Source organism: Pezoporus occidentalis, unplaced genomic scaffold, assembly GCF_034315485.1.
Source record: "Pezoporus occidentalis ecotype Australia unplaced genomic scaffold, CSIRO_AGI_Poc_V1 ctg92, whole genome shotgun sequence".
NCBI classification, from domain to species: domain Eukaryota; kingdom Metazoa; phylum Chordata; class Aves; order Psittaciformes; family Psittacidae; genus Pezoporus; species Pezoporus occidentalis.
In genome coordinates this window covers 1,836,087-1,855,000 of record NW_026916284.1, presented here as the reverse complement: position 1 = coordinate 1,855,000, position 18,914 = coordinate 1,836,087, and the positions used below count along the sequence as shown (strand labels likewise).

At 51.2% G+C, this 18,914-nt stretch overlaps 1 protein-coding gene across 1 annotated transcript; it reads left to right on the top strand.

Annotated features, from left to right (window-relative positions):
- Positions 1–21: 21 nt before the first annotated feature.
- On the top strand, positions 22–18,641 carry LOC134157068 (uncharacterized). The gene is made up of 28 exons (XM_062605618.1): positions 22–945; positions 1,126–1,297; positions 1,833–2,024; positions 2,651–2,842; positions 3,714–3,810; positions 3,958–4,043; positions 4,502–4,696; positions 4,967–5,038; positions 5,596–5,622; positions 6,321–6,384; positions 6,553–6,663; positions 6,957–7,148; positions 7,476–7,571; positions 8,147–8,254; positions 8,937–9,247; positions 10,935–11,069; positions 11,193–11,378; positions 11,896–11,992; positions 12,177–12,259; positions 12,512–12,703; positions 13,123–13,305; positions 13,816–14,001; positions 14,130–14,223; positions 14,571–14,656; positions 14,881–15,072; positions 15,506–15,712; positions 16,080–16,103; positions 16,337–18,641. Exons 1-28 carry the CDS (start codon positions 520–522, stop codon positions 16,378–16,380), a joined length of 4,050 nt encoding a protein of 1,349 aa, XP_062461602.1. The 5' UTR covers positions 22–519; the 3' UTR covers positions 16,381–18,641.
- Positions 18,642–18,914: the final 273 nt, after the last annotated feature.

Sequence of the window (18,914 nt, the reverse complement as noted above, 5' to 3'; positions counted from 1 at the left end):
GACCTGTAATGTGGCCAAGACATCTCCATATGACCTGTCAGTGTGGTCACAAGGAAGTGTTTGAAAGGAATATGTTATCCAGGCTGCTTGACTCCTCCCTCATGAAAACATCCCTTGGCCTCGTTGCAGGTGCTTTTGTTATGTATGCTTGGAGCTTAAATTGTATTGGAAAGGGAAATCAAGTGGGGGAAGTAAACTAAAATAAAATGATGGAGCTTTCCAGTGGCAACATCAGTGTTTCCTGGATAACAAAGGCAGAGGGAGGCAGATGGGATGCTGCTGGCTGCCCTTTCCTCGGGGTGGGGTGACACATCTCCCTTAGCAGCAGCACTGCTCATCAGAGCGGGACAGGGCAGCAAACACAGCCACAACCTTTCCTTTGGCTCTTCCTGCAATCCCTGTGGAGGGCAGGGAGCCCAGAGCAGCTTCCCAATGCAGGCATGGAGCTGAACAAACTGCTCCTGTGCCTGCCTGGGCCTTAGGACATCCCTGAGCCTCTCCTTCCATGCGAGGAGCTGCATGTCTAACTGGGAGAGTGACAGTGGAAACGCTGCCTTGTTCTGTGCATGGGTGTTAGAGAAGCAGCTCAATCAGCAGCTCCAAAGTGGAGCTGGTTTACAGCCCTCTGGTCCCCTGCGCATCCCTCGGACCGGAGGAAAGCTCCCTTCTCCTCTCTCCTTGCAGAAAAACCTCTCTTCCAGGAAGCCTCTTCCTAGGGACAGGCAGGTGATGCTTGGAACTGGTTTGGGAGCCGGTGATCCGCAGAGGCTCAGTGCCCCGTCCCAGATATCACCCATGGACAGCTGGGACCTGCATGGAACTTCACCTCGGGCAGCACAGCCACGCTCACGTGCGACCCCGGCTACGTGCCCCTGGGAGCCACCAGCACGGTGCGGTGCCTGGCCAGCGGCAGATGGTACCCACGGGTGCCCAGCTGCATCCCAGGTACGCACAGATCCCTTTGCTCCTTACCTTGTGTCCCACGGGCCATCACCTGCTTGTCCTTCACTGAACGCGTGTGCAGGAGCGGGGCTGCACGGTGGTACCACAGCGAGCTGCGCTGCCCCACCTTTGGCGGCTGCAGCATCTCCTTTCCCGTCCCTTCCCTCCCTCCCTCCCTCTCAGCTGCTCCGGGAGGGGCCCCGCTCCCCGCCCTGCTGGGGCCGCTCCCGGCTGCGCACCCGCTGCTCCGCTCCGCTTGGGTCCTGGTCCCGGCGCGCCGCGGCGGTGATGGGCTCCGGCCGCCGCCCGCTCCTGCCCGCGCTGCTGCTGCCGCTGCTGCTGCCCGCGGCTTGGGGTGAGCACACGGGGACGGGAGGTGGTGGAGGGTGAGCACTGGTGTTCCGTGTGTGAGCCCCGTGAATGCATGCGCTCCATGTGTCTGTGAGCTCCATGTGCTCCACACGTGCTGTGTTCCACTGTGGGTGTGTGCTGCGGGGTTTGTGTGCTCCATGTGGGTGCATGTCCCCCCCTACATGTGCGTGCTCCATGCATGTGTGTGCTCCATGCAGTGCAAGCTGTGTGCGGATGTATATGCCCTATGCACGTATGTTCTCTATGTGCTCCATGTGTGCTGTGCTACCGTAGGTGCACGTTGTGGATGTGCGTCGTGGCTGCATGTGTTTCATTTGGGTGTGTGTGTCCTGTACATGTGTGTTGTCCATGTGTCTGTGTGCTCCACGCATGCTCTGCTCTACTGCGGGTGCACGTCAGGGGTGCATGTGCTGCGCTGTCCTGCAGACTCTGCGTGTCCCAAACCCATGCTGTGCCTTGCCCCGGGTACTCACGCTGGCAGCAGGCACCCCACTAAATCCAGGTTTGTTTTACTCCAGGTGACTGTGGGCCACTGCCAACCATAAGCAGTGCAGAGCCCCTGGAGGACCCTCAACACCGGGAAAGCTTCAGTGTCGGCTCCATGGTAACGTACAGATGCCGTGCGGGTTACACGAAGCTCCCCTTGCTCTCAGATACCATACAGTGCCTTGCCACCTCCCAGTGGTCCAACCTCCCGGAGTTCTGTGGGCGTAAGTATTCCACTTTCTATGGAAAGAGTTGCTTAGAGGGGAACTCTGCTTGTGAAAACATCCACTGCTTGTGAAAGCATTTGCTGCTTTAGCAACCGCAGCCTCAAGGGTTTCCTCACCCAAAGTGATGCACGATGAAGTTGCTCAGCAGAGAACCTCTCGCTGACCCCTTTTCCCAACCCTGCTTATGTTGTTGGAGCCACGTGCTGGTGCTCATGCAGCAATAAAAGCAGGTTGTTGGCTCGTGGAAGCAGAGGGACGAGGGGAGAGGCTGGCACCGCTGTCACAAGGGTTAGCTCGGGGGAAGGTTTGGCACTGCTGGGAAGAGCTGGCTGCTCTTCCCACCTTAAATGCTTCAATGGCGAAGCTGGCAAAGGAGGTTGCCCAGTAACCGGTTACCCAGAGGAGCTGTGGCTGCCCCATCCCTGGCAGTGCTCAAGGCCAGGTTGGACACAGGGGCTTGGAGCAAGCTGCTCCAGTGGAAGGGGTCCCTGCCCGTGGCAGGGGTTGGAACTGGATGAGCTTTAGGGTCCCTTCAACCCAAACCATTGCACGGTTCTATGAACGCAGAACACTGTTACCTTGGCTTTCCACCTGCATGCTCAGGGTGTTGTTGTCACTCCCAGGCAGCTGCCCCAGCCCCCCCCGGGTGCTTTTTGCTAAAGTATCACAGCAAGATGAAACCCAGAACTTCTATGGAGTTGGTACCACAGTGAAGTACGGCTGCCGCCCAGGCTACAGGAACACCACAGACCAGCTCCCCACCAGCACGTGTCTTGAGGACTTAACATGGTCAGAGGTTCCTCAGCTGTGTCAGAGTGAGTGTCCCTGTGTCATTCCCTTTGCTTCAGCATCCTTCCCCAGCTGCACCCGCGGGGCTGTGTTCCAAGTGATACGTCTGAGTTGTGTTTTAGGATTGCTTCTTTTCGATGATGTTTGGCATGAAACACCACGGGATGCCAGGTTTGACATTGCCATGCTGTGATGTCTGTGGGTTTTCTCCCATCCTCGCAGTTTCTTAAGCATTATAGGTATATAGTTAAAAAACTGGGACTTGTGTAGACACATAATTATGAAGTTGACACTTTACTGTGGAAAAGCCTGAAGAGATACAAGAGCTTCCCAAAGGTCAGGGTAACCTGGAAACAACACTGCCTAACAAAGAGAATTGATAACCAGGGAGGAGGCTTTGTGTAGGCACATTAAGAAACAAGCCTAAGGACTCTCCAATCAGGAAAAACTATCCTTGAAGCCTGGTACATCTTGAAGACACATGGACACCATCAAGATATGACTCTGATGTGTCAGCATAATGGGATTAGAGTGTCCTTTAGGGGAACTATCCTCATTATAGCCTCAGTATAATACTAAAAATCATGCCTATAGGTCAAAAAATCCCTGTCCAGGTTAAAAGGCACGTGTAGTAAGGAATCAATGGTGTAACTATATGTCAGTTAACGGACCAGTCATGGAGGGCTGTGGGAAGTCACTAACCTGAGCTGAAGTGTATGAATAGGTGACTTGTGTATGGGGTAGGGTGCTAGCTCTGTGGGGTAGCACCCAGCACCCTTGTTGTACACAGACTTGGAATAACCAAACCCCTCAGCTCTGTGCATGAACTGGCTATTGCCCGCTGGGTGAGGGACTCTGTTTGGGGATGACACTGGGATAATCTCACTCTTTTTTTAGGGAAATCTTGTGGTATTCCAGCAAATCCAGAACATGGCAAAGTTATTACAGATGATCATCTGCTGGGTGCAAGAGCAGATGTAGTTTGTAACCATGGGTGAGTGTGAAGACCCTCCATTCCCATCACCCTGTGTGTGTGCTGGGGCACGGGGCTCTGCCTGTTGAGTCCTAAGCACCTCTGGGGGAGATATGACACATGCTTGGGTGCTGCCAACAAGCAGATTTGGGGATGTGCCTTTTGCAGGTACACGTTAAAGGGAGAGTCACCTCTTGTCCGGTGTTCCATAAGGGAAGGGGATGTTGCCTGGAGCCAAATTCCAGCTTGCCAGGGTAAGTGAAGTTCTCCAGCACTTGAAATACTGAACCATGTGTTGATTTTACCGTGTGAGGTCAGGTCAGTATCTCTGGTGTGGTGACAGCAGGGACCAGCCTTGATGCTGCTCTAGTGGGAAGTGTCCCTGCCCATGGCAGGGGCTTGGAACTGGATGAGTTTTAAGGTCACTTCCAACCCAAACCAGACTGGGACTCTATGATTCTGTCATCACTTTTGCATGTGAAAGCCACAAAGGAGGAACCCAGAAGGGCTGGAGTCCCTGCAGGCTGTGCTGCCTGGTGTACACAGGACAGCAGGTCAGGAGGGGCTGGAAAGTAACTGTGTGCTGAGAGTGGGAACAGCGCTCCTGCTCCTGCTCCCCTCCATTGCAGCCCATGTGCAAGCAGCTCTTGGTTTTTCTCTCTTCACGTTGTGGAGAAAGCATCTCATGGTCACTGTTTTCTTCCCCCCCCAGCTATTTCTTGTCCTCCGCCTCCAGCTATTCCCAATGGGAAGCATAACAGCAGTGGGACAGAGGAGTTCACATACAGCTCAGTGGTGATGTACACGTGTGACCCTGGGCTCCAGCTTGTGGGGAATGAGACCCTCCATTGTACAACAGAGAACGGGGTCAGTGGTGTCTGGAGCAGGCCTCCTCCGGAATGCAGGGGTAAGCATGGCTGGGTAATCATCCTGCTCTTGCTGTGCACTTAACCGGGCTGTAAAGCCAAACAGGGCAGCAGATTCCCTCTGTCCTACAGCTGTATTGTCACCAAGAGGTCCCAGGTGACTCTTCTGCAGCCCTTGCTGTCATAGCCACACATACACAAGTCACCTGCCCATAATAAATTCTATATCTGAAGTAGTCTCTGTATCATATATAAATGGAGGATTAAATAAAATACAATTTTGACTGGTTTTCCTTTGTTTCTCTCTCCAGTTAGCACTACGGCAGCAGCAAACCAAACCAAACCCTCGGAAGAAAAGACAGCAGAGAATGGCCACTGGCTAGGTAAGAGTCCAGGAGAGCCTTTCTGCCTCAGAAACCTTTCAATTGGAGTAACTGCACCCACATCAGGTCCCTGTAACTCCACTCACTGTTGTTGCTGCCTTTACTGCTTTGGTGGGTCCATCTTCCAGTTTCTAAAGGGGTTGCACGAGCTTATTCCCTGCTCTGATCCCCTTCTCTCTCTGATCCCAACTGCGTGACCCCTTGGCTGATGTGATGCAGGGTTGCATTCAGATGCTTGGATCTCCCTCCATGCAGCCAAATATTTCAGTAGAACCCATTGATGTTATCTTGGCTGTATGTGGATGTTGGTGAGGGTGGAGGTAGCCTGGGGCTATGGACCTCAGCTCCGGCAGTGGGATGAGGGACTCAAGAGGAGCATAATGATGAGTGTAGCTAATGACAGATTGGTTTAGAGCATTTTGTCATCTCAGCAGTGCTGTGGTTTTCTGGGTTTGAATAACATCATTCTGTGAGCAAGAATTCAGCACCCCCCCACTTAGTTAGCTGCGTTGTTGGCTTCATTTTATTAACGTCAGTGCTGTTGGTTTTTTCTCTAGCAAGTGTCCTCATCCCCAGTTGCATTGGTAAGTAGTTTAAAACTGAAAATACACTTCTCTACCCCAAAGCTGTTATTTGCTGTTCAATCCTTGGAGTCAGTGGTTTTGGTTTGTTCATTTCCTTAGCACTGAGAGACTCTGGTCAGGATTCAGGGGTGGGTTTTGCCATTAGGTAATAGAATCAAAGAATAGTTAGGGTAGGAAAGGACCTTAAGATCATCTAATGCAGCAGCATCGGCTCGATTATGTCTTAGTATAAAACACTGCATCAAGTGAGGACGACATGAAAGGAGCCAAAGAAGCCAGTGTGAGACGCAAACCAAAACCTGTACGTCCTGTCACTCTTGCATGGATAACGCTGCTTTAGAAAGCCTTGCAGACATTGAAAGATAAGAGATTAGAGGGGCTTGGAGCATCCTGGTTGCAAAAGGGATCAAGTGCTAAAAGTTGAGAGCATGTTTAAAATAGGAAGGAATTAGGAGGTGCTTCATAAAAGGATCACACCCTCCACAAGCTCAGCATGACCACATGGAGCTGCGGTTTCTGTTCAGACACAGGAGGGGGTTGGTGCTCTCCTGGCTGAGGGCAGCCTCTGGGCATGGAATCTCAGGGAATTTTGCTGCCAGTCTTTTACCAAACCGTGGGATCTCACTGAAATTCCACACCGGTTTCTCGGTGCATTTGTTCTGTATTGTTTTGTTCTGCTTTCCTTCTTTATTGATTAGCTCCCGCAGTAGTCCTTGGAATTCTCATTGGGATCATCAAGAGACGGAAAGACAATAAAACCCAGTAAGTGAGCCTAAGCTGCCCCATATAAATCATAACTTTCCCTAAGGGTTTCCTTTGAACTTGGAGTGATGGCCATTGCCTTCAGTAAATGTGTGCATGGTTAGAACGATCTTTCCATGTTGCTCAGTTGCTCTTTATTCTGTGCATTTCTCCTTTCTGTCTCTTCAGCTCTTTCAATATGCATTTACAAAAGCAGGAGACGAACAGAAGGGATCCAGGGATGCACCCAGAGATGAAGGCTGATGGGAAGCAGCCTGTGCCGTGGCATTCCTATTTTTGGTAGGTTTGCTTGTTCATCTGTCCAAAAGCTTGTGCCGCTCTTCTGACTGCTCCCACTGCTCCCACCAGTGTTATTTCTGGCCTGCTGTGCCTGACCACAGTGGTACAGCCCCTGGCAGTGTTCAAGAGCAGGGGGTTGGAACTGGATGAGCTTTAAGGTCCCTCCAACCCAAACAGGCTGGGATTCTGTGACGCAATGAACGCGGTGCTGCCAAAGAGGGTTTCATGGGAGGGTTTGGTGTTGCCCCAAGGGCTCCTCAGGAGGGTTTCCCCCTTGTCTTCCCCACCTGCAGCCACACAACGAGTTGCCACGTGTGTCCCACATGCGAGGAGCGGCTCCACGCTGCCCTGGCCCCACACAGCGAGCCTGAACGCCGTGGCTGTGCCGTCTGCCAGCACTGGCTGAGCTCCCAGCCTGCAGCACCGCGAACGTACTCGGTCACCAGCATCGGCGATGGGGAGAGCCAGAGCCCAGCAGGCACGAGGTACCGTGGGTCCCTGTGAAGCAAACCAGAGGGAAAGGGCACTTCCTGGGGGAGAAAGCATTGATACATGGCTAGAGAGAGAAGGCTCACGGGAGAGCTTGTAACAGTCAATACAGGGTAGAGTGGAAGGTGTCCCTGCCCATGGCAGGGGGTTGGAACTGGATGGGCTTTAAGGTCCATTCCAACAAAAAACGTTCTATGACAGGGCAGGTTTTGCAGTTTGAATTCTTTCGGTTCCTTTCAGCCCTGTTCTGCAGGGCAGCTGTCATTCTTGGAAAGCCACACGCGCAGGTGGATTCAGGTTTTCCTCTCTTTCTCTGTGTTCAGCTCTCCTGCCAAAGCTGTGGATGAGTGGAGGGGTGATGGGACAGGAGGAGCTGTTCCAGAGCAGAGCAATGCAGAGCAGCCCATGGACCATGAAAGGTTTGTCTTCCACTTAAAAATACACCTTCCACTAGAGCAGCTTGCTCCAAGCCCCTGTGTCCAACCTGGCCTTGAGCACTGCCAGGGATGGGGCAGCCACAGCTTCTCTGGGCACCCTGTGCCAGCGCCTCAGCACCCTCACAGGGAAGAGCTTCTGCCTAAGAGCTCATCTCAGTCTCCCCTCGGGCAGGTTAAAGCCATTCCCCTTGGCCTGTCCCTACATCCCTTGCCCCAAGCCCCTCTCCAGGTTTCCTGCAGCCCCTTCAGGCACTGGAGCTGCTCTCAGCTCTCCCCTTCAGGAGCCTTCTCTTCTCCAGGCTGCCCCAGCCCAGCTCTCTGAGCCTGGCTCCAGAGCAGAGCTGCTCCAGCTCTCTGATGAAGCAGGATGTGTCAGAAAAGACAAAGAATCACAGGTTTTATCAAAGCCAGGGGGTTTGTGGTGGAGCTGATCCCAGGTATCTGGAATCCTGGGTGGTTCCCCAGTACCAGGGGAGCTGGAGATGCCAGACTTCACAGGGATTTTGGAGTCTCCATGAAGAGACTCAGTGCACATCCTCAGTGGTGCTTCTCCACAGCTGCCACCACGTCTGTCCTGTCTGTGAAAGCTGGATGTGTGCTCATGTGGGTCAATGCGATACCAGCCCCGTGGTGCCCAGGGAGCAGCCCCAACAGCAGGATGAGAGGTGAGTGTGGAGTGAGGGGTGAGTGTGGAGCGAGGGGTGAGGGTGGTCTGAGGGTTGAGGGTGATATGGCCAGTGTGGGCACCACGGTATGCACCCAGTGTGCTCAAAACCGAGAGTTCACCACTTAAAATGAAGAAATGACCATTTAGTTTACAAGGAGGTGTTGGTTCTGCTTGCTTATAGCTCTGTGTAAGGGCAAAAGTGTGGTGCCTGCTTGCAAAGCAGAGTGAGGTGAAGCTGGGCTGAGGTTTACTTGGACGATGCTCATGTGGTTTCCTTGGGTGTCTCTCAATCAGCCTGTGCTCCTCAGCTGTTCCCACAGGGCTCAGCCTCATGTCACCTGTGGCCTATGATGCTTTTCTCACCCCTAGCCATGGTTAGTTCCACAAAATCATAGAACCAGGTTCTGATTCAAACCAGGTTCAAAGGTGATGATCCTTGAGGTCATCAGAGCCAGCTTGGGAGGGACCTCAAGGATCATCTGATCCAGCCTTCAAAACTGGTAATGAACCAGGTGCTGGTGCGGTATGGCTTGGCAAGGAGTGGTTTCTGACACATGCTTTAGTGGAAGGTGGCCCTGCCCATAGCAGGGGTTGGACCTGGATGATGTTAAGCTCCTCTCTGACCCAAACCAGTGATTCTATATGACCCCATCAGGGCTCACCCTTTGCTCTCTCCACAGCCCACAAGGTCCCATCTGCCTGCCCTGCACTGACCGCCTGCACCTCTCCCTTGTGCACAGCAACACGTGGAGCTGCTCCGTGTGTCCCCTGGCCAGAGAGGGGACCCTGGTTCACCTCATCCCCCCCGGCACCCCTGGCTGCCACCGCTGCCCCATCTGCGCAGCACCCACCCATGTGCACCTCTGCCAGGCACTCCATGGTAGGGGCGGGCACAGGGGCACCCACAATGGGTCACCGCAGCGGGGCCATGCGGTGCCACGAACTGGGTGCTCCTCCCAAAGCCACATCCCTGCCGCACCGACTAACCCAGATTAACCACTCACTTCCCTATTGCAGGCTAATTGCCGGTGGTTGGAGCACCCTGAGCACCACAAAGCTGGCTGGAGGGAGGGGATGGTTGCTACACTAACTCCTGACGCTGTCGGGATGAAGTTCGGAGTGCAATAAAGGTGACCTGAAGTCAAGTGTGTGACTTCACCATGAAGAATTCCTTTGTGGAAAAGCAGGAAAATCAAAATTCCTGGCAAATCCAGCACCACGTTGGTTATTAAGTACCTTTTTGTTTGCTTTAGTATGAAAAAAAAAAACCTTATTTTTACAGCTTTTGAAGTAAGGCTTGAAAAATCCAGTTTCATTCCACTAGGAAAATATTTTCATAGCAAACACCCTCATTACACAATCTTGCAAGATTTAGTTATATTTTTTAATCACTTTGTAACTGAGTTTTCTTCACTAGAGTGCAGATACAAGTGTGAAATGGCTGTATTTACAGTAAAACTGTTCTGTAAATAAAGGAATATCTGGAACATTTTATACCTAATATAAAAGAAGCAATATCCTGGGGGTTGGGTTTTTGCCATATTGACTAATCAAACATTCTCATAGAGCACTTTAAAGGCTTCTGCAGTCTCCTTCTTTGCCAGATGGAATCAGGTAATTGCTGCTGTTGTGCTGCAGTGTTGTCCTGGTGCCCAGCCTGTCCTAGGAATCAGGGGTTGCTGCTGGAGCAGAGCCCGTGTCAGTACTGGGCAATGGCAGGGGAGGGGAGAGCTTCTCTCCAGGTGCATCCTTCCCTTGCCCAACCCCAAGTATTCCCACACCCAAAACACCAGGCTGCAGCTGCAGCTGTTGGTCTCTGCAGCTGCTCCCTGTTGGTCTGTACTCCTTGTACTCCTTTTGGGGACAAAACTAACAGTGATGGTACAGAAGCTGTAAAAATCACCCTTCTGCTTTGTTGGTGCTTGCCAAGAGACTGAATTTATTGGTGTTCTGGCAAAAGACACTGCTATGGGTAGGACTGAAAGGTGCAGTTACTGATCCTGCTGTTGTGTTTGACATCAAACCAGGATGCAGCAGACTTCCATGGGCTTGTGCTAGAGGCTGCAAACCCGATACTACTGTGAGGAGGAGAGGCAATGGAATCATAGAATCAACCAGGCTCGAAAAAGCCTTTAAAATGATCCAAGCCCGATTATTACCCCAGGACTGCCAAGTCCACCACTAACACATGCCACTAAGGACATCCCTTTTCGACCATCCCTTCGAACCGGGTGCCTCCAGCGCTCCCTAAACCTCAGCTGGTTGAGGGAGAGGTGCAATGACGAGATGTGGGCACGGTGCAACACATGGTGACCGACAAGTGCCCTCGACGGGAGGACCGGGGGTGGCCTCGATCTGCTCTCTTGCTGAGCACCTCCCAGCGCAAACACTTCCGCGCCTTTCGGCATCACTTAAGGCAGATCGTGGGACGGGCAGGATGTGCGCTGGGTTAATGAGCTCCAAGGTCAGAACAACCCTCCTTCAGCGCCGGGGGGAGTCGGGGGCAGACCTGAACCCCAGCGCCTGGCCGCTTCCCGGGCGTTAAGCGGGGTCATTTCACACCAAGACGGGAGAAAGCGGCCGCGGCGTGGGAGCCATCGCCCCGCGGGGCTCAGCAGAGCCAAACCCCCCCCTCCCTCCGCAGCCGGAACCTTCCCCGCTAATTGTGCTACAGCCGTGACGAGATCCGGCTCTGGCCGGGCCCCTCCCGGCCCGGAAAGGGCCGTTCCGGTGCGCGGCGGAGGGCGGCTGGCTCCCGGCCATGGAGCTGCGCTGCTTCTGTGCGGTGCTGCTGGTGCTGCCCGGAGCCTGCGGTGAGCGGGGAGCCAGGACCGCGAGAAGGGGGTCTGGGAGGCGTGGGGCTGGGGCCGGGGCCGTGGGTGTGCGGGGAAGGGCTGAGGCGAGACCCCCCCCTCCATCATCCTCTCTGCAAGCAGGGGACTGCCCGCAGCCGCCGCGGTTTGTCTTCGCGGAGCCCGCAGCGGCCCCGCAGGAGCCCTACACCGTGGGGACCGCGCTGAGGTACAGATGCCGCCCGGGGTACACGATGGCCGGGGGCAAGGCCCCGGTAGTCACCTGTGGCTCCAATTCCAGCTGGTCGGTGGACCCCGACTTCTGCATCGGTGGGTTCACCCCTTGCGGGCTCTGGGTCTGGGGGGAGGGATCCCTGCTGCATCCCAGACAGTTGCGAAGGATGCTCTGGGTTACCGGGTTTAGGGCAGTGGAGAACAAGTGCCCACCTCCTTAGAAACTTTAATCTCTGGGAGATGATCTCTGCCCTTCTTAATGACTTTACCACCCGGTGATATAGCGTAAAAGCTATAGTAGATTTGCACAGAAACAAGGGATGGCGTGGAAAAGGTCATGGGAGTCTGATGCCCTCCTGGTAACGCATCTTTACTACCCCTGGGGTCAGTACCTATCCCCTTCTGCTTCCCTTTGGACCAAGGCCTCTGCCCTAAGACCACTGCGCTCTTGCCAGTTTCCTTTCTCACTATGTGTCTTGGATTTTTATTTGCCCTTAGCTTTATCTCTGCTTTTATTTCCTTTCTATTTGTGTGTGAGCAGCACTGTCACCTGTTTCATTATCATATATATAATATGTGTGTAACATATAATGCTGACCACTTGCCCTTCCAGGGAAGTCGTGTGGACCACCGGACATCATGAATGGGAACTTTGAGTATACAACAAATCTCCTGTTTGGGGCCACAATAACCTACACTTGTAACACTGGGTAAGTGTTGGCTTGGGATCCTGGGGAGATGATGCTTACAGACAGCACCTATGAGGGACTCAGAGCTTTTTAATAGCTGGGGCCTGTTCCTGAGGGTTCTGCTTCTCCAGATAATCTTGTTAAAACTGTAACTTTCTGAATTTCCCAAGTTTTTCCAAAGAGACTCAACCTTTTCTTTTCTTAGGTACCGATTATTTGGGGCACCGTCTGCGCAATGTGTCCTTAAAGGCAATGAAGTTACTTGGGATGAGTTTCCATACTGTGCCAGTAAGCAGATCTTCAATGTTTTATGTACATCTCTTCCTGGAGGCTATTACAATATAACTGGTAGTTTGGGAATGGCAGGTGGATGGTTTCTTCGTGGTTCCTAATGCAAATTCCATTAGCCTTTAATGAGACTGACTCCTTATCTCTCCCCCAAACAAGCATTCTCAGTGGAGCTGAGCAAATTGAATACAGGGGCCAGCAGCCGCAGGTAGTTTGCTGCTGTTCTGACCCTGTTCTTTCTTTTCCATGCAGTTATTCCCTGTTCACCACCTCCTCCTATCATTAATGGGCAGCTCAACAATGGGAACAGAGACTTCACCTTTGGCATGGCTGTAACCTACAGCTGTAATGAGGGGTTTGCTCTTATTGGAGATGCCACAATTCACTGTACAGCTGATGAAAACAAGGAGGGACAATGGAGTGGTCCAGCCCCTGAATGCAAAGGTAAATGCTCTTTCTCTCCTCATTCTTTTGACTTTGTTTCTCATCCCTCTCCTGCTCTGTACTTGCCCAATGAGCTCCCAAACATGAAAAGGTTGATTTGAGTCTAAAAGGATTCCCAGGGAGTTTAATACAGTGATTAGAGGCAGAGCTTGGTTTAATGGATGCTTCAGCCCACAGGCAACCTCCCTCTCCCTGCCCATGGCCAGGGCTTCCTGCAAATGAGAAGCAAAGCTGTCGTGTATGCAGTCCCTAAATGACATCTCTGTTCATGGAGTACTCGTTCCCGCTGGGGACCTGCCTCCCTCAAAGTGAAGGGACAGCAGTGCTCTTAGGAAGCTGCTTGCGCAGTATCTCTGGTGTCACTGCAGGGCTTTTCCTTCTTCTAACACATACTCTTGTTGTCTTCCCTTCGCTTTCAGTGGTCAGATGTGAAAATCCAGAAGTGAGAAATGGGAGAAGGTTATCTGGCTTCGGCACTAGGCATGTGTATAAAGATACAGTGACCTTTGAGTGCAGTCCTGGTCACTTCTTGAATGGTAGCAGTGTAGTTACATGTGAAGCAGACAGTACATGGGAGCCGCCTCTGCCAACGTGTGACCCATGTGAGTCCAAGCAAATTTATTTCCTAGAGCAATTGCAGTGAATTAGGTCTAAGAGCTTCTGACCCTTGTGCACTTGTAGCCATGCCCTTGCAGGGCATGCAGGCTTGGGTCCTAAGCACTGGGAGCTGCTCTAAGGCCTTCTTTTCTCCCGGCTGAACAAAATCTGCTTCTACACCTGACAGACTTGTTTCACCACTTCCAGACCTGCTGGAGCGGGGGTTTGGCTTCCAAGCTCAGCTGAATCACAGTGCTGCAGGCTGGGTTGCTGGTCAGCAAAGGAGCGCCTCTGAGGCAGAGCTGCTCCCTATCTGCATGTTAACTTACCTCCAGTTAAGCAAACTGTGATGTATGCTGCTGTTTGCTAACAGGTTGGGTGCAAACTGTATCCCAGACACTGAGATTTAAACAAATTAAGGCGTTGTGTGCTCCAAGCATGCAGTTCACTGCTGTTGTTGCAGACCCTTTGGGTACTCTTCTGTAACTAACCTTGCTTTTGTCTCCACTTGTTAGTCCACTGTGGTCCTGCTCCACACTTCCCTTTTGCTGAGTTAACAAGTGCTGTGGCTGAGGGCTTTGTTGCTGGAACTGAGCTGAAGTATCAGTGCAAGCCAGGTTATACTGCAGCAAGTGGGAAGTCCTCTGTTGTCACTTGTCTGCACGATGGAACTTGGTCTGCAGATGTGGACTTCTGCATACGTGAGTATCTCTCTTCCTCTCCTTTTGACAGTGTGAGTGGTCTGTACAAGCCTGAGATGCTGTTCTGAAATCTGGGTCATGCTGTCTTGGGTTTGAAGTCATTCCTGTGCTGTTTCCTTTTTCTCTAGGGCAGCAATGTGCTCCTCCCACAATAGAGAACGGGAATTTCAGTGCAGCCGATGTCCTGTTTGAGACAGTGGTGACATTCACCTGCCATCCAGGGTGAGTGCATCACTGCTTAAAGGGGACCAGCGGGGGGTCAGAAGTCAGGGAGCACAGGCAGTAATATCCACCCTCTCCCCTCTCTGGTTTCCCAGTGCTGTTCCCCAGTAAAACCATATATTATGTCTTCAGTGAGTGGAGCATCTGGTAACAGGCGTGTGCTTGGTAAAGCCCTGAACTGCTTCAGCTCATCTCTTACTCGTGCCCTTATTGAGTGTCTTTGAGATGGCCAGATCCTATTTCTTAGCAAGGACAACCTCTGGTTAAGAACTTCATGCAGTGTTGGAGAGTGGGGAAGCCTCTTCCTGGGTTGTTGTCTGGAAAGTACTGAACTTCTCTTTCTTTAGGTACAAATTAAAGAAGTCACCTTACGCCAAATGTGTGGTATCGGGAAAAGGAGTCGACTGGGATACAACACCTCCATACTGTGAAAGTAAGAGGGGAAAACCCTTCACAGAGCCATTAAGAGAGTAATTGGAGCTGCACTGGTGTAGCTGCCTTGATGCTGGGCTTGGGCTGCTCTTACTGGTGCTTCTTAATTTAATCCACTGTAAAATTCAGGATTTCAAGAGTAATTTGTGCAGTGAGGCCTTGGGTTTAGTAGCTAGACCTCAGTTTCATATTTGATGGAAATGTTCTTGTTGCTTTTCCATGCAGTTATTCCCTGTTCACCACCTCCTCCTATCAAGAATGGGCAGTTCAACAATGGGAACAGAGACTTCACCTTTGGCATGGCCGTAACCTACAGCTGTAATGAGGGGTTTGCTCTTATTGGAGATGCCACGATTCACTGTACAGTGGATGAAGACCTGAAGGGACAGTGGAGTGGTCCAGCCCCTGAATGCAAAGGTAAATGCTTTCTTTCTCTTCTCATTCTTTTGACTTTGTTCCTCACCCCTCTCCTGCTCTGTCCTTGCCCAATGAGCTGCCCAACATGGGAAGGTTGATTTGAGTCTAACGTGCAGTACCAAGCAAGAAAGCCTGAAGTATTTTCAATCTCTGCTTTTGGCTGTACCTCCTCCCCCATGCACCTCCTAACCTTTCCAGTTAGGAGAAGTGCTCCAACACACTTAGAGTCATAGAATCCCAGACTGGTTTGTTTTGGAAGGGACCCTAAAGCTCATCCAGTTCCAACCTCCGGCCATGGACAGGGACACCTTCCACTAGAGCAGGCTGCTCCAAGCCCTGTCCAGCCTGGCCTTGAGCACTGCCAGGGATGGGGCAGCCATCTGCTCTTCTCCAGGCTGAACAAGCCCAACTCCTGCTGATGTTCCTCCTGCAGGACTGCTCCCCAGTGCTCTCTGTGAAGAGCCCCCCAGGATTGAGAATGGGATGCACAATGGCACAAAGGGAATGGACTTTTCTCATGGCACCGTTGTAGCTTATAAATGCAAGGAGGGCTTCACCCTTGCTGGAGCAGCCTTTCTTCAGTGCATTGCAGGAGATAAATCCTGGGGAGACTGGAACAAGCCGGCTCCTCAATGCAGAGGTGACAATCTCTATGTCTGTCTTGTTGCCTCTTTGTCTTCTATTTTTCTCCTTCCTCTCTGAATCCTCAAATCACATAATTCTACCAAGTAGTAAGTCTTTGGTTCTTCCTGAAACAGCTTCAGTTAAAATCTACTGCCAAAAGAACACAGATTGTGGCACAGACTCACATATTGGAAATGTATCCTAGTAAATACATCTGGGGTTTAACAGGTGAACATCCATGGAGGTGTTCGGGGTCCCATTCCACGTGTTGCTTGAATTGTCTTCCACGTGCATTGGTTCAGATTTGAGCCTCCTGGGTAGTTTGATGTGTTACTGTGCTGACTGCATGCTGAGTTTCACGTTTTGGTTTGCTTCCCTTCCAGGTGGAGCGAGCATGATCATTGCTGGTAAGTCATACACATTCCTGCACCCCTGTACTGTGCTCCTGCCCATCTTTTGTTGTTGTCTCCTGGGTGTTCTGTTTGGAATAGACTTAAAAGCTTTCTCTTTGTCTGTTGTCATATGTATGTTGCTGCTTTAAGATCATGCTGTGAAAACGGGAAGGGGAGGCAAAAGGGTACAGAGGGAAAAGAGAGCTGAATGTATAATGAAACTGAAGCTTCTTATCTGTCTCTTGTAGGAATCTTCCCCCTCCTGCTGGCAATGCTCATTATGGACATCTAGATTAGGGAACGGGCACAGCAGGAGGCACCTAAAGCTGTGTTGGACCTGATCACGCCGATCCCAGTGCTCCCCTTGTCCCTCCTGTGAAACTCGTCTCAAAGAAGCAGCCAACAGACCTTGAAGGACAAAGCAACTTGTGTGCCGGGCTGGGAGGCTGGGAATGCTGGTCAGGAATCAAGTGCATTATCCCTGTGTGAAGCTGCAGTGATGCCTAAGACCTTCACGCTGCAGTAGAGTAGGCTCAAGAAAACCCTTCACTTCATGTTCAGTTTCTCAGCCCCGTGAAGGTCACTTTGTGCCTGGTCCTGGTCAGGATTTGGGGTTTTCTGAGGTGGAGAGTGCTGCCGTGAGGATTAACAGTGAATGTCTTCATTTGAGTGATGCACCCTTAAAAAATGGTTTGATACAAAGAGGATGCTTCAGTCTGTGAGTACTGAAGGCATTGAAAATGTTCATGCATAGGCAGCGGTTCAAGGTGAGTCTGAACCGTTGTGAAATAGCAATTCTTACGGATCAGTAACTTAACTAGAGAGAAAACAATTTAAATGCCATATTACAAAGAGCTACTGTTCTCACTGTTTGCTCGAGTTAACTTTAAACTACAGCTGAATAGCTCTGCCCTGGCACTGTCTTCGTATCATGTTGAGGCTCTTCTGCAAGTACCTCACACAAACACCCTGTCTCTGCACTGGCTTTATGCTTTCCTGAAGCTTTAAGTGGGCTGCAAGCCCCATGAAGGACACAGAGAGGGGATGCTCAGGGGCAGTAGAGCTCATCCATGGGCTTGAGGTATCTGTGCTGAATGTGGAACTTGCAGATGTCTTGGCAGATGCCACCCAGCACCAGGAAACTGCTGCATGTGAATCTGTTCACTTCTCCTCACAAATCACCTGCCTGGGGTGGCTGATGGGGGGATGCTGCTGAGTTTGCACTGAATCAATGCTGAGTTTGCACTGAAAAGGCTTTTTCAGGTGGTGCTGTGCACCCCGACAATGCTGTCTGAGCCCCAGGGTGCCTCGGGACTGCTATGATGCTGTACCCCAGGTAGGCACAGAGGCACATCAAGCCAAAGCCTTAATTTACTCCAGTGGGACACAAACCCCATGTCTTTTGTGTGCTTTGTTTTCATCCTGTTTTACCTGACCTTAGTTGATCGTTGTGTTCAGGATGGTTTGCAAAGGTGGATGGAGGCGAGTGTGGAAGCTGTCCCATCCCTAACTTGAGCAAGGCTTTGGCAGTGCCATGAGGACAACTTGGATAACGGGGCCCAACTCACCTTGCCTAAACCAAAGATGTGCAAAAGTGCCCTTGATTTATTTGATTGGTGAAAGCCTACTGTGTGGTGCTGGTGTCCTTGCCATTAACTTGGCCCTGCTAAGTGATCTCTTAGTAAGCTAAAGAGGTACGTAGCATCATATAAACTGAAATAAAGGTTTGAATGTGTCCTGGGAATGCTGCTTATTAGGGAAACAAAACTGTGATCAGTTTAAACCTGTTAAACAAATCCAGCTGGAGATGCCAGGACTTTCAGCTGCTGGTAAAGCAAGACTGAGGTTTGGGGTTTTGTCTGATGCAGAAGGTGAATAACCCGTCTGAGCTTCTCGTGATGCGTGGTTGGGAGCAGGAAGTGTTTGAAATGTGTCTACTGCATCTTTTTTTGCTTCTGCATTTTCACCCTTGATTTCCTGTTAATTTGTTAACATCAAATGAGAGGGGGGAAAAAACTCAAGTGTCTGTTTCCAGCAACACGTTTGTCTTGTTCTAAATGGCCCCACAAAGTTCTCCCTTCCCAGCAGAGCACTGTCCTGGTCAGCTCTCGCTGAGATCCTGTTTTCAGAAGCCAGTCTTGCAGAACAAGCAGATTCCTGCTTATTTTTATCTGTCTCTTCCCATAAGCTGTGTGAGTGATGAGGTGAACAAAACACAATGTAAAGCCTCATAGCTTAGCGTGTGGTTCTGTTTTGGTATTCTAATCCCAACACAATTGTTCCTCCTGCATATAGTCCCAAGTGGTTTTTCCAAATGATTTAATACCTGATTTGGGGATCAGCTTGAAATGATCTCCCTGTAACCACATGGAAGGAACTGTGAATGCTGTGACATAGCTTACGGGTCTCATCACCAACATTTACTGTTGAAGAGAGCTTATCTACTGTGTTTATAATTGAGTTGTACATAATTTTACTTTAGAATCTGCATATAGATGTTGGCTATGTAAATATAGGAAGCTCCCTGTCAATAAAAGGGACAAAAAGACTGGAGTAATGTGTGTCTTGCTGCTTCATTAGGCTTAGAGAGCATCCTCTGCGGTACCAGGTGGGGAGATGGAGGTTGCTGCGACAGCTTCTATGTCAGAAAGTCCTGTCTATGGGTTTTTATTCTTCCATCCAGCAGCATGGGATGATGCTGATGAGACTAGGATGAGTCCTAGAGCAGCCAGGTCAGGCCAGGAGGATCTGGGTCCATGCCTGCAGGGTGGTGTGTGAGCGTGGCCCCAGTCCCATGCAGGCAGCAGGTGGGAATGTCCTGCTCTG

Coding starts and splice junctions, on each gene's coding strand:
- LOC134157068 (XM_062605618.1), top strand. CDS start 520: ATGTCTAACTGGGAGAGTGACAGTGGAAACGCTGCCTTGTTCTGTGCA. Junction 946..1,125: donor GGTGCCCAGCTGCATCCCAG/GTACGCACAGAT, acceptor CCTCCCTCTCAG/CTGCTCCGGGAGGGGCCCCG. Junction 15,713..16,079: donor GCCGGCTCCTCAATGCAGAG/GTGACAATCTCT, acceptor CTTCCCTTCCAG/GTGGAGCGAGCATGATCATT.